The sequence below is a fragment of the Ranitomeya imitator genome, chromosome 7 (assembly GCF_032444005.1).
Source record: "Ranitomeya imitator isolate aRanImi1 chromosome 7, aRanImi1.pri, whole genome shotgun sequence".
Lineage (NCBI taxonomy): Eukaryota > Metazoa > Chordata > Amphibia > Anura > Dendrobatidae > Ranitomeya > Ranitomeya imitator.
In genome coordinates, this window is record NC_091288.1 from 226,560,379 (window position 1) to 226,574,433 (window position 14,055).

At 46.5% G+C, this 14,055-nt stretch overlaps 1 protein-coding gene across 2 annotated transcripts in view; it reads right to left on the reverse strand.

The window, feature by feature from the left end:
- Positions 1–837: 837 nt before the first annotated feature.
- Positions 838–14,055, reverse strand: part of ARMC5 (armadillo repeat containing 5) — a 44,078-nt gene continuing 30,860 nt past the window's right edge. For both annotated transcript variants that reach the window (XM_069735269.1, XM_069735270.1), the window contains 2 exons: positions 7,808–7,940; positions 838–1,773 (listed from right to left, as the gene is read on the reverse strand). In XM_069735269.1, coding sequence (XP_069591370.1) covers positions 1,014–1,773; positions 7,808–7,940 — 893 coding nt within the window. In that variant the 3' untranslated portion in view covers positions 838–1,013. The remainder of the gene's footprint in view (positions 1,774–7,807; positions 7,941–14,055) is intronic.

Below are 14,055 nucleotides of genomic sequence, written 5' to 3' on the forward strand. Positions count from 1 at the left end.
CTGTCGTGAACAGGTAGTTACAGCAAAGATCTGCTGAGAGACCGCTATCAAGTCTAGAATTTGTATACTCAAAGGCGGAAGTACAACTCCTGAAACAAGAGCTTCCTCTGTATAAATGAATTATCTCAGTCTGGAGTCAGTGGTTTGTGATGAAAATTGGCATGTGCATCTATGAAATATTTATGCGAGATTCATTTTCGGTGTTGTGACGTAGGCTACTTTCACACTTCCAATTAGTATCTGTCACAATGCGTCGTTTTGGGCAAAAAACACATCCTGCAAATGTGCCCGCAGGATGCAGTTTTTTTCCCATAGACTTGTATTGCCGACGGATTGTGACGTATGGCCACATGTCACGTTTGTCGTGCACTGGTTGCGTCGGGTTTTGGCGGCCCGTCGTCTGGGAAAAACGTTCCAGGGAACGTTTTTCTGTACGTTGCATCCAGATTTTAATACTGTGCATGCCCAGCAGGAAATATCGCTCTCACTCTCTTTCTCACCCAGAATTCTGACGGAAATGTGAAAGGACACACTTCCTCGGTACGTCGCGCCGACGCTTTGTGACGGGCGACTACCGACGGAAGTGTGAAAGTAGCCTAAGTGACGAACATAATGCATTCACTCAAATCACCGTAAGGCCGTCCGAACACCTCCAAGTTAATATCTGTCAGATGTATGATGCTATCCATGCCACATTTCTTCCCTATAGAAAGGTAAAATCGTGCTAGGAAATATAACAATATCTCCCACTTGGGACAGTGTCTGGAATTTGCCACATTTAGGCTTAATGACGCTGCTGCTTTTGTATGAAAAAAAAAAGTCAATGGAGACAAGCAATGAACATAGTTCACCATTTATTCCACACCCAATATGGGCTACATTAGTATCGTTCAACTTCCTACAGCACAAGGGGCTGAGCGGTCAGGAGAACATCACACACAGTAGGAAGGACACCAGGTGGGAGAAGAATGGGAAGATAGGACAAGGCACGGTGTGTAAGATCAAAAGGAGCATTAGGGTCTAGCATGAACAAGATTTGCCAGTAGTTGGGAAAGCCGCTGCTTGTCTTGAGCTCTCTCATACAATTGAAGAAGAATGTGCGACTTCTTTGGTGGGGAGTGAGGCCCTCTCAGAAGGAAAGAGCAGCAGTCTCTTCTGAGCTGAGCGCTTTCATAGGTCTCGGCAAAGCTGTAGACATAGGGCAGACTCTCCAGGCTCAGACTGTCTCGTACAGATTTCTCCAGAACACTCTGTAGACCCGGTAAAAGAAATCTGCCAGCAGCAGCCAAGGTGGACACTAGTGGAGACTGGGCCAGCTCTTCTCCAGACACAGGCCTCAGTTCCTGCAGGGTAGGACACAGGGCGTCTTGGGCGCAGCCATGCAGGTAATGGAGTAGGGGTAAGAAGGCACAGGCTGGCACCTCACAAACACGGACCTCATGCTGCTGGGACTCAGCATAGCCACCTTGCAACATAGCTCTGAACACATCACTTTCTTTAGAAATCTTCTCTCGATTACCAGCTATACAGTCTCCTCCATCTAGCACAAATACCAGATTGTCCTGGCCCTGAGCGAGGAGTTCCAAGTAAGAGCATTTGGAGGAAATTAATGAAGGAGATTTACCAGGGGCCAAATAATCTTCGCCGTTTACTAAAGCGGATAGGCATTCCGAGGCATGGAAGAAATAAGCTGGATCCTCAGAAGTCATCAACGTTTCCAATACCAACTGAAGAGCTCCAGAAATCAGCTGCTGCCGATGCAGAGATTGTTTCCTAAAATGGAAGTAAAACGAGGGGTGAAAAACAAAACGTCACAAAAACATCCACAAAATGTCACTGAACACACAGTAAAGCCAAACACCACCACCGAGAATCCAGAACTACAAGATATACACCATGTGTGAACAGCACACATTTAGGAACTCCAATTATGGCCACTAAACAGTTAATCAGGGGAAAAAAAAACAAAACAGATTTCCAGCATGGACTTCAGCAACGTCCTAGTCTATGACTCCCATCTAAGACTTCTGTACCCTCCAAGCCATTCTCAACACTGCTGCCAGATTAAGCCACCATTCATCTTATTACGCCTCTGCTATTCCCTCACCACTACCCAGAGAATCGAGTTCACCTAAGGCCAGTCTCACACGTCCAGATAATTCCGGTACCGGAAAAATCGGTACCGGAATTATCCGTGTGCCGCTGCGTTTCTGTGGCACACGTGTGCCGCCCGTGTGCCCACTGGGTACCACACGCACCGTGCAGGAGACAGCGCTAAAGTTTAACGCTGTCCCCTGCATCTGGTGCTGAAGCCGCGATTCATATCCTCCCTGCAGCAGCATTTGCTGTAGAGAAGATATGAATAATCGTGTTTAAAATAAAGCTCCATGTGCCCACCCCCTGTGTGCCCCCCCCCCCCCCCCCCCCGGCTCACCCGGCTCCCTCGCTGGCTGGCGCTGCTTCCTGTCCTGGCCGCACCTTCTACTGTATGAGCGGTCACGTGGGGCCGCTCATTTACAGTAATGAATATGCGGATTATTCATATCTTCTCTACAGCAAACGCTGTGGGGGGGACAGCGCTTACCGTAGCGCTGTCTCCTGCACGGCACATGGACTGCTAACGGACAACGTCCGTGTGCGGTACGTGTTTTACACGGACCCATTGACTTTGATGGGTCTGTGTAATCCGTGCGCTTCCATGAACACTGACATGTCTCCGTGTTTGGCACACGGAGACAAGGTCCGCAAAAAATTAATGACATCTGCACAGATGCATTGATTTCACTGTGTCTACGTGTGTCAGTGGCTCCGGTATGTGAGGAAACGGTCACCTCACGTACCGGAGACACTGACGTGTGAAACCGGCCTAACACAGCAAAGTCGTCTAGAACCTGTTCCCTCCATACACCTGTCCTAATCACGTTACCTCCCCTCATTGTCGCTAGTATATAACCGTTCCTCTGCATACATCTCTGCCCTAATCTCCACATCTCTGCCCTAATCTCCTGATACCTCCCCACACATAATCTCCAGTATATAACCTGTCCTCCCATACATCTCTCCCTAATCTCCTGATACCTCCCCACATAATCTCCAGTATATAACCTGTCCTCTCCATCCATCTCTGCCCTAATTCTCCTGATACCTCCCCACACATAATCTCCAGTATATAACCTGTCCTCTCCATACATCTCTGACCTAATCTCCTGATACCTCCCCATACATAATCTCCAGTATATAACCTGTCCTCTCCATACATCTCTGCCCTAATTCTCCTGATACCTCCCACACATAATCTCCAGTATATAACCTTTCCTCTCCATACATCTCTGCCCTAATCTCCTGATACCTCCCCATACATAATCTCCAATATATAACCTGTCCTCTCCATACATCTCTGCCCTAATCTCCTGATACCTCCCCACACAATCTCCAGTATATAACCTGTCCTCTCCATACAGCTCTGCACTAATCTCCTGATACCTCCCCACATAATCTCCAGTATATAACCTGTCCTCTCCATCCATCTCTGCTCTAATCTCCTGATACCTCCCCACACACAATCTCCAGTATATAACCTGTCCTCTCCATACATCTCTACTCTAATCTCCTGATATCTCCCCACATAATCTCCAGTATATAACCTGTCCTCTCCATACATCTCTACCCTAATCTCCTGATACCTCCCCATACATAATCTCCAATATATAACCTGTCCTCTCCATACTTCTCTGCTCTAATCTCCTGATACCTCTACACATAATCTCCAGTGTATAACCTGTCCTCTCCATACATCTCTGCCCTAATCTCCTGATATCTCCCACACATAATCTCCAGTATATAACCTGTTCTCTCCATACAGCTCTGCTCTAATCTCCTGATACCTCCCCACACATAATCTCCAGTATATAACCTGTCCTCTCCATACATCTCTGCCCTAATCTCCTGATACCTCTACACATAATCTCCAGTATATAACCTGTCCTCTCTATACATCTCTGCCCTAATATCCTGATACCCCCACACATAATCTCCAGTATATAACCTGTCCTCTCCATACAGCTCTGCTCTAATCTCCTGATACCTCCCCACACATAATCTCCAGTATATAACCTGTCCTCTCCATCCATCTCTGCCCTAATTCTCCTGATACCTCCCCACACATAATCTCCAGTATATAACCTGTCCTCTCCATACATCTCTGACCTAATCTCCTGATACCTCCCCATACATAATCTCCAGTATATAACCTGTCCTCTCCATACATCTCTGCCCTAATTCTCCTGATACCTCCCACACATAATCTCCAGTATATAACCTTTCCTCTCCATACATCTCTGCCCTAATCTCCTGATACCTCTACACATAATCTCCAGTATATAACCTGTCCTCTCTATACATCTCTGCCCTAATATCCTGATACCCCCACACATAATCTCCAGTATATAACCTGTCCTCTCCATACAGCTCTGCTCTAATCTCCTGATACCTCCCCACACATAATCTCCAGTATATAACCTGTCCTCTCCATCCATCTCTGCCCTAATTCTCCTGATACCTCCCCACACATAATCTCCAGTATATAACCTGTCCTCTCCATACATCTCTGACCTAATCTCCTGATACCTCCCCATACATAATCTCCAGTATATAACCTGTCCTCTCCATACATCTCTGCCCTAATTCTCCTGATACCTCCCACACATAATCTCCAGTATATAACCTTTCCTCTCCATACATCTCTGCCCTAATCTCCTGATACCTCCCCATACATAATCTCCAATATATAACCTGTCCTCTCCATACATCTCTGCCCTAATCTCCTGATACCTCCCCACACAATCTCCAGTATATAACCTGTCCTCTCCATACAGCTCTGCACTAATCTCCTGATACCTCCCCACATAATCTCCAGTATATAACCTGTCCTCTCCATCCATCTCTGCTCTAATCTCCTGATACCTCCCCACACACAATCTCCAGTATATAACCTGTCCTCTCCATACATCTCTACTCTAATCTCCTGATATCTCCCCACATAATCTCCAGTATATAACCTGTCCTCTCCATACATCTCTACCCTAATCTCCTGATACCTCCCCATACATAATCTCCAATATATAACCTGTCCTCTCCATACTTCTCTGCTCTAATCTCCTGATACCTCTACACATAATCTCCAGTGTATAACCTGTCCTCTCCATACATCTCTGCCCTAATCTCCTGATATCTCCCACACATAATCTCCAGTATATAACCTGTTCTCTCCATACAGCTCTGCTCTAATCTCCTGATACCTCCCCACACATAATCTCCAGTATATAACCTGTCCTCTCCATACATCTCTGCCCTAATCTCCTGATACCTCTACACATAATCTCCAGTATATAACCTGTCCTCTCTATACATCTCTGCCCTAATATCCTGATACCCCCACACATAATCTCCAGTATATAACCTGTCCTCTCCATACAGCTCTGCTCTAATCTCCTGATACCTCCCCACACATAATCTCCAGTATATAACCTGTCCTCTCCATACATCTCTGCCCTAATCTCCTGATACCTCTACACATAATCTCCAGTATATAACCTGTCCTCTCCATACATCTCTGCCCTAATCTCCTGATACCTCCCCATACATAATCTCCAGTATATAACCTGTTCTCTCCATACAGCTCTGCTCTAATCTCCTGATATCTCCCCATACACAATCTCCAGTATATAACCTGTCCTCTCCATACATCTCTGCCCTAATTTCCTGATACCTCTACACATAATCTCCAGTACAAGTCCTCTGGATACGTACAATACCACAGCCAGTCTGACTATCACAGTTAAAAGCAATCCAAGATCCCATCTCTCAGGAAAGCCTACACCCTCCAATTACCTTGAAGAACCCTTTTTGTCAACTATCTCCTATGCATATTGCACGCCTTGAGAACAGGGTCCTCCTCTCTAACCGGTGGGTATGCCATAAATATACAAGATGGGAACAACTCGTTGAATAGGAAATTGGGAGATGAGAGTGGGAAAAAGGAATAAGTCCTACGATTATTGTATAACAGTCAGGAGGAGACATGTCCCATCCTTCCTTCTCCTGACATCTAATCAGTGGGCTCAGTAGACTTTCCTCAGGATACGAGGCACATCACCACTGTACCACTGTCATAGCTGTACGGTCAGGAGGACCCACAGATAGACCTGTCCTGATCTGAATGACCTGACATCTGCAGAGGACAAGCTGTGCTGTGGAGCCAACTGGACTTCTCACACCTCAGAGTCTAACAACTACTCTCTAATGGTCCCTTCACCCCCAGAGCTATTCTCGTTTTTGCGTTTTCGTTTTTCGCTCCCCTCCTTCCCAGAGCCATAACTTTTTTATTTTTCCGTCAATTTGGCCATGTGAGGGCTTGTTTTTTGTGGGACAAGTTGTAATTTTGAACAACACTACTGGTTTTACCATGTCTTGTACTCGAAAACGGGAAAAAAATTATAAGTGCGGTGACATTGCAAAAAAAGTGCAATCCCACACTTGTTTTTTGTTTGGCTTTTTTGCTAGGTTCATTAAATGCTAGAACTGACCGGTCATTATAATTCTCCAGGTCACTACAAGTTCATAGACACCAAACATGTCTGGGATTTTTTCTATCAAAGTGGTGAAAAAAAATTACAAACTTTGCTAATAAAAAATTGCGCAATTTTCCACTACCTGTAGCGTCTCCATTTTTCATTATCTGGGGTCGGGTGAGGGCTGATTTTTTGGGTGCCGAACTGACGTTTTTAATGATAACATTTTGGTGCAGATACATTCTTTTGATTGCCTGTTATTGCATTTTAATGCAATGTTGCAGCAACCAGAAAAGCGTAATTCTGGCGTTTTGAATTTTTTTCTCCCTACACCGTTTAATAATCAGATTAATTATTTTTTTATTGATAGACCGGGCGATTCTGAAAGCGGCAATACCGAATGAGTGTATGTATGCGATTTAAACTTTTATTTATTTTTTTATCTTTTTCATATTTTTAAAAAACGTTGTCTGTTTTGTTACTTTTGCCATGCTTCAATAGTCTCCATGGGAGGCTAGAAGTTTTGATAAGTCGATTGCCTCTGCTACATAGAGGCGATGCTCAGATCCCTCTGTAGTAGAATTACAGCATTGCTATGAGCCCCGACCACAGGGTGGCGCTCATAGCAATCCTGCATCAACAACCACAGAGGTCTCAAGGAGACCTCTGGTTGTCATGCCGACACGCCGCTGACCCACGATCACGTGACGGGGGTCAGTGGTGCGCGCATTTCCGGCCAGAAGCGCTTGTTAAATGCACCGGAGTTTGACAGCGGCATTTAACTAGTTAATAGGTGCGGGTGGATCGTGATTCCACCCGGGCCTATTGCGGGCACATTTCAGCTGTTCAAAACAGCTGACATGTCCCGGCTTTGATGCGGGCTCACCGCCGGAGCCCGCATCAAAGCGGGGGTTCTGCCATCGAACATGCTATCCCCCATCACATGGACATGGGCACATATGTTACGTCTTGCTCCTATACATGAAGACGACTGCTTTGCTTTATGCCCTCCTTATTGTGTCCACTTACCCAAGAGCCTCCGCACACGTTCTGTGTAATGTACAAGTGTGAGGTGGGCAGGAACCCCAAGTACAGACCAAAGAGGTGCTGCAGGGTCGGATCAGTATGAGACAATGAAAAGGCTTATATTCAACACTATGAATCCACTCACACAAAACAGTGTAATAGGGGCTGTGAGACCCCAGGACAACGCTGTGACAGAGACCCCGACCTCTTACCTGTAAATAAAGGGCAGACAAAGGGCGCACTGCTGTCTCTCGCTCGGTGACCCAGATGCCAACATGTGGGTAATTATCCCAACACCAAACGGTGACTCAGCCTGAATACGAAGATTACGGAGAAGCACATGGCCTGCAGAGAAGGAAAGCGTCAACGCAATGAAAGACTCCAGAGATACACTTAGGCTACGTACACATTTGCGTTGTGCGCCGCTGCGTCGGCGACGCAACGCACAACGCAAACAAAAACGCAACAAAACGCACGCAAAAACGCTGCGTTTTGCGACGCATGCGTCGTTTTTTGCCGAAATTTGGACGCAAGAAAAATGCAACTTGTTGCGTTTTCTTGGCCCGATGCTTGCGGCAAAAAAAAAACGCATGCGTCGCACAACGCATCACAAAAAGACGCATGCGTCCCCCATGTTAAATATAGGGGCGCATGACGCATGCGTCGCCGCTGCGTCGCCCGACGCAAACATGCATAACGCTAATGTGAACGTAGCCTTGTGTGGAAAAGTATTTGCCCCCTTCCTGATGTCCTATTCTTTTGCATGTTTGTCACACGCAAATGTTTCAGATCATGAAACAAAAGTAAATATTAGACAAAGATAACACAAGTAATAACAAAATGCAGTTTATAAATGAAGGTCTTCATTATTAAGGGAAAAAGAAATCCAAACCTACAGGGTCATGTGTGAAAAAGTGATTGCCCCTCCCCTTAAAACAAATTAATTGTGGTTTCTCACATTTTTGGGAAGCAGAGTTCAAATTTAATAGCCACACCCAGGCCTGATTACGGTCATAGCTGTTCTCAATCAATAAATCACTTAAATAGAACCTGCCTGACAAAGTGAAGTAGACTAAAAGATCCTCAAAAGCTAGACATCATACCAAGGGCCAAAGAAGTTATGAAACAACTGAGAAAAATTAATTGAGATCCATCAGTCTGGAAAAGGATATAAAGCCATTTGTCAAGCTTTGGGACTCCAGCGATCCACAATGAAAGCCATTATCGACCAATGGCGAAAACACAAAACAGTGGTTGACCTTCCCAGGAGTGGCCGCCAAACAATATTACCTCAAGAGAGCCGTGACTACTCATCCAAGCCCCTACAACAACGAAGTGCAGTCCTCCCTTGCCTCGGTTAAATTCAGTGCTCATCACTCCACCATGACAAATACTGGGCAAAAATGCCCGCACATCAGAGTTGCGAGACGAAAACCACTGCTGAGCAATAAGAACAAAAGCTCATCTCAGTTTTGCCACAAAACATCTTGATGATCCCCAAGACTTCTGGGAGATTACTCTATGAACTGACGAGGCAAAAAGTAAACTTTTTGGAAGATGTATGTCCCATTACATCTGGCGTAGAAGTAACAGCATTTCAGAAAAGAAACATCATACCAACAGTAAAATATGGTGGTGGTAGTGTGATGGTCTAGGGCTGTTTTGCTGCTTCAGGACCTGGAAGACTTGCTGTGGTAAATAGAAACATGAATTCTGTCTACCAAAAAATCCTGAAGGAGAATGTCCGGTCATCTGTTCGTGACCAAGCTGAAGCGCACTTGGTTTATGCAGAAGAACAATGATCCAAAAACACACCAGCAAATCCACCTATGAATGGTTCAAGAAAAAACAAAATTAAGACTTTGGAGTGGCTTAGTCAAAGTTAATCCGATTGAGATGCTGTGGCATTACCTTAAAACATGCTCAGAAACCCTCCAATGTGGCTGAATTACAACAATTTTGCAAAGATGAACGGCCAAAATTTCTCCAGAACATTGTAAGACTCATTGCCAGTTATCACTAACGCTTGATTGCAGTTGTTGCTGCTAAGTGTAGCCCGGCTATTAGGTTTAGGGGGCAATCACTTTTCCACACAGGGTCCTTTAAGTTTGGACATATAATGTCCAAATAATGTCCGTAATATTGAAGACCTTCATTTAAAAACTGCATTTTGTGTTATCTTTGTTTAATATTTACATTTGTTTGGTGATCTGAAAGATTTAAGTGCGACAAACATGCAAAAGAAAAAGAAGTCATGAAGTGGCCAAACTCTTTCACAGACACAACTGTATATGATAAGCTTTGGTATGTAGCCACCACAAGGGGGAGCTCCGTGTATACAGATATACATGATAAGATCCTGTCTGCAGCCACCACTAGGGGGAGCTCCCTGTATACAGAGATACATGATAAGATCCTGTCTGCAGCCACCACTAGGGGGAGCTCCCTGTATACAGAGATACATGATGAGATCCTGTCTGCAGCCACCACTAGGGGGAGCTCCCTGTATACAGAGATACATGATGAGATCCTGTCTGCAGCCACCACTAGTGGAAGCTCCCTGTATACAGAGATACATGATGAGATCCTGTCTGCAGTCACCACTAGGGGGAGCTCCCTGTATACAGAGATACAAGATAAGATCCTGTCTGCAGCCACCACTAGGGGGAGCTCCCTCTATACAGAGATACATGATGAGATCCTGTCTGCAGCCACCACTAGTGGAAGCTCCCTGTATACAGAGATACATGATGAGATCCTGTCTGCAGTCACCACTAGGGGGAACTCCCTGTATACAGAGATACAGGATAAGATCCTGTCTGCAGCCACCACTAGGGGGAGCTCCCTCTATACAGAGATACATGATGAGATCCTGTCTGCAGCCACCACTAGTGGAAGCTCCCTGTATACAGAGATACATGATAAGATCCTGTCTGCAGTCACCACTAGGGGGAGCTCTCTGTATACAGAGATACATGATAAGATCCTGTCTGCAGCCATCACTAGGGGGAGCTCCCTCTATACAGAGATACATGATGAGATCCTGTCTGCAGCCACCACTAGTGGAAGCTCCCTGTATACAGAGATACATGATGAGATCCTGTCTGCAGTCACCACTAGGGGGAGCTCCCTGTATACAGAGATACAGGATAAGATCCTGTCAGCAGCCACCACTAGGGGGAGCTCCCTGTATACAGAGATACACGATAAGATCCTGTCTGCAGCCACCACTAGGGGGAGCTCCCTGTATACAGAGATACATGATGAGATCCTGTCTGCAGCCACCACTAGTGGAAGCTCCCTGTATACAGAGATACATGATGAGATCCTGTCTGCAGTCACCACTAGGGGGAGCTCCCTGTATACAGAGATACATGATAAGATCCTGTCTGCAGCCACCACAAGGGGGAGCTCCCTGTATAGAGATACATGATAAGATCCTGTCTGCAGCCACCACTAGGGGGAGCTCCCTGTATACAGAGATACATAAGATCCTGTCTGCAGCCACCACTAGGGGGAGCTCCCTGTATACAGAGATACAGGATAAGATCCTGTCTGCAGCCACCACTAGGGGGAGCTCCCTCTATACAGAGATACATGATGAGATCCTGTCTGCAGCCACCACTAGTGGAAGCTCCCTGTATACAGAGATACATGATGAGATCCTGTCTGCAGTCACCACTAGGGGGAACTCCCTGTATACAGAGATACAGGATAAGATCCTGTCTGCAGCCACCACTAGGGGGAGCTCCCTCTATACAGAGATACATGATGAGATCCTGTCTGCAGCCACCACTAGTGGAAGCTCCCTGTATACAGAGATACATGATAAGATCCTGTCTGCAGTCACCACTAGGGGGAGCTCCCTGTATACAGAGATACATGATAAGATCCTGTCTGCAGCCACCACTAGGGGGAGCTCCCTCTATACAGAGATACATGATGAGATCCTGTCTGCAGCCACCACTAGTGGAAGCTCCCTGTATACAGAGATACATGATGAGATCCTGTCTGCAGTCACCACTAGGGGGAGCTCCCTGTATACAGAGATACAGGATAAGATCCTGTCTGCAGCCACCACTAGGGGGAGCTCCCTGTATACAGAGATACATGATGAGATCCTGTCTGCAGCCACCACTAGTGGAAGCTCCCTGTATACAGAGATACATGATGAGATCCTGTCTGCAGTCACCACTAGGGGGAGCTCCCTGTATACAGAGATACATGATAAGATCCTGTCTGCAGCCACCACAAGGGGGAGCTCCCTGTATAGAGATACATGATAAGATACTGTCTGCAGCCACCACTAGGGGGAGCTCCCTGTATACAGAGATACATAAGATCCTGTCTGCAGCCACCACTAGGGGGAGCTCCCTGTATACAGAGATACATGATAAGATCCTGTCTGCAGCCACCGCTAGTAGGACCTCCCTGTATACAGAGATACATGATAAGATCCTGTCTGTAGCCACCACTAGGGGGAGTTCCCTGTATACAGAGATACGTACTAATATCCTGTCTGCAGCCACCACTAGGGGGAGCTCCCTGTATACAGAGATACATGATAAGATCCTGTCTGCAGCCACCACTAGGGGGAGATCCCTGTATACAGAGATACATGATAAGATCCTGTCTGCAGCCACCACTAGGGGGAGCTCCTTGTATACAGAGATACATAAGATCCTGTCTGCAGCCACCACTAGGGGGAGCTCCCTGTATACAGAGATACATGATAAGATCCTGTCTGCAGCCACCACTAGGGGGAGCTCCCTGTATACAGAGACACATGATGAGATCCTGTCTGCAGCCACCACTAGGGGGAGCTCCCTGTATACAGAGATACATGATGAGATCCTGTCTGCAGTCACCACTAGGGGGAGCTCCCTGAATACAGAGATACATGATAAGATCCTGTCTGCAGTCACCACTAGGGGGAGCTCCCTGTATACAGAGATATATGATACGATTCTGTCTGCAGCCACCACTAGGGGGAGCTCTGTTATGATTAGGTAATTCAGTACCACAATGGACATAGAAGTCAGAGCACATACAGTGACCTGACAATAACCCAAAAACATAGAACGAGCTCTGAGACGTGGGAACTCTGCTGACCGCAATCCCTAATCCTCTCCAACCACACTAAAGGCAGCCGTGGATTGCGCCTAACGCTCCCTATGCAACTCGGCACGGCCTGAGAAACTAGCTAGCCTGAAGATAGAAAATAAGCCTACCTTGCCTCAGAGAAATACCCCAAAGGAAAAGGCAGCCCCCCACATATAATGACTGTGAGTTAAGATGAAAAGACAAACGTAGAGATGAAATAGATTTAGCAAAGTGAGGCCCGACTTTCTGAACAGAGCGAGGATAGGAAAGGTAACTTTGCGGTCAACACAAAACCCTACAAACAACCACGCAAAGGGGGCAAAAAGACCCTCCGTACCGACTAACGGCACGGAGGTACACCCTCTGCGTCCCAGAGCTTCCAGCAAGCAAGAAAAACCAAATAAGCAAGCTAGACAGAAAAAAACAGCAAACAAAAATAACAAAAGCGGAACTTAGCTATGCAGAGCAGCAGGCCACAGGAACGATCCAGGAGGAAGCAAGTCCAATACTAGAACATTGACTGGAGGCCAGGATCAAAGCACTAGGTGGAGTTAAATAGAGCAGCACCTAACGACTTCACCACATCACCTGAGGAAGGAAACTCAGAAGCCGCAGTACCACTTTCCTCCACCAACAGAAGCTCATAGAGAGAATCAGCCGAAGTACCACTTGTGACCACAGGAGGGAGCTCTGCCACAGAATTCACAACAGAGCTCCCTGTATACAGAGATACATGATGAGATCCTGTCTGCAGTCACCACTAGGGGGAGCTCCTTTTATACAGAGATACATGATAAGATCCTGTCTGCAGCCACCACTAGTGGTACCTCCCTGTATACAGAGATACATGATAAGATCCTGTCTGCAGCCACCACTAGGGGGAGCTCCCTGTATACAGAGATACATGATATGATTCTGTCTGCAGCCACCACTAGGGGGAGCTCCCTGTATACAGAGATACGTGATAAGATCCTGTCTGCGGCCACCACAAGGGGGAGCTCCCTGTATACAGAGATACATGATAAGATCCTGTCTGCAGCCACCACTAGGGGGACCTCCCTGTATACAGAGATACATGATAAGATCCTGTCTGCAGTCACCACTAGGGGGAGCTCCCTGTATACAGAGATACATGATAAGATCCTGTCTGCAGCCACCACTAGGGGGAGCTCCCTGTATACAGATACATGATACGATTCTGTCTGCAGCCACCACTAGGGGGAGCTCCCTGTATACAGAGATGCTTGATAAGATCCTGTCTGCGGCCACCACTAGGGGGAGCTTCCTGTATACAGTGATACATGATAAGATCCTGTCTGCAGCCACCACTAGGGGGAGCTCCCTGTATACAGAGATA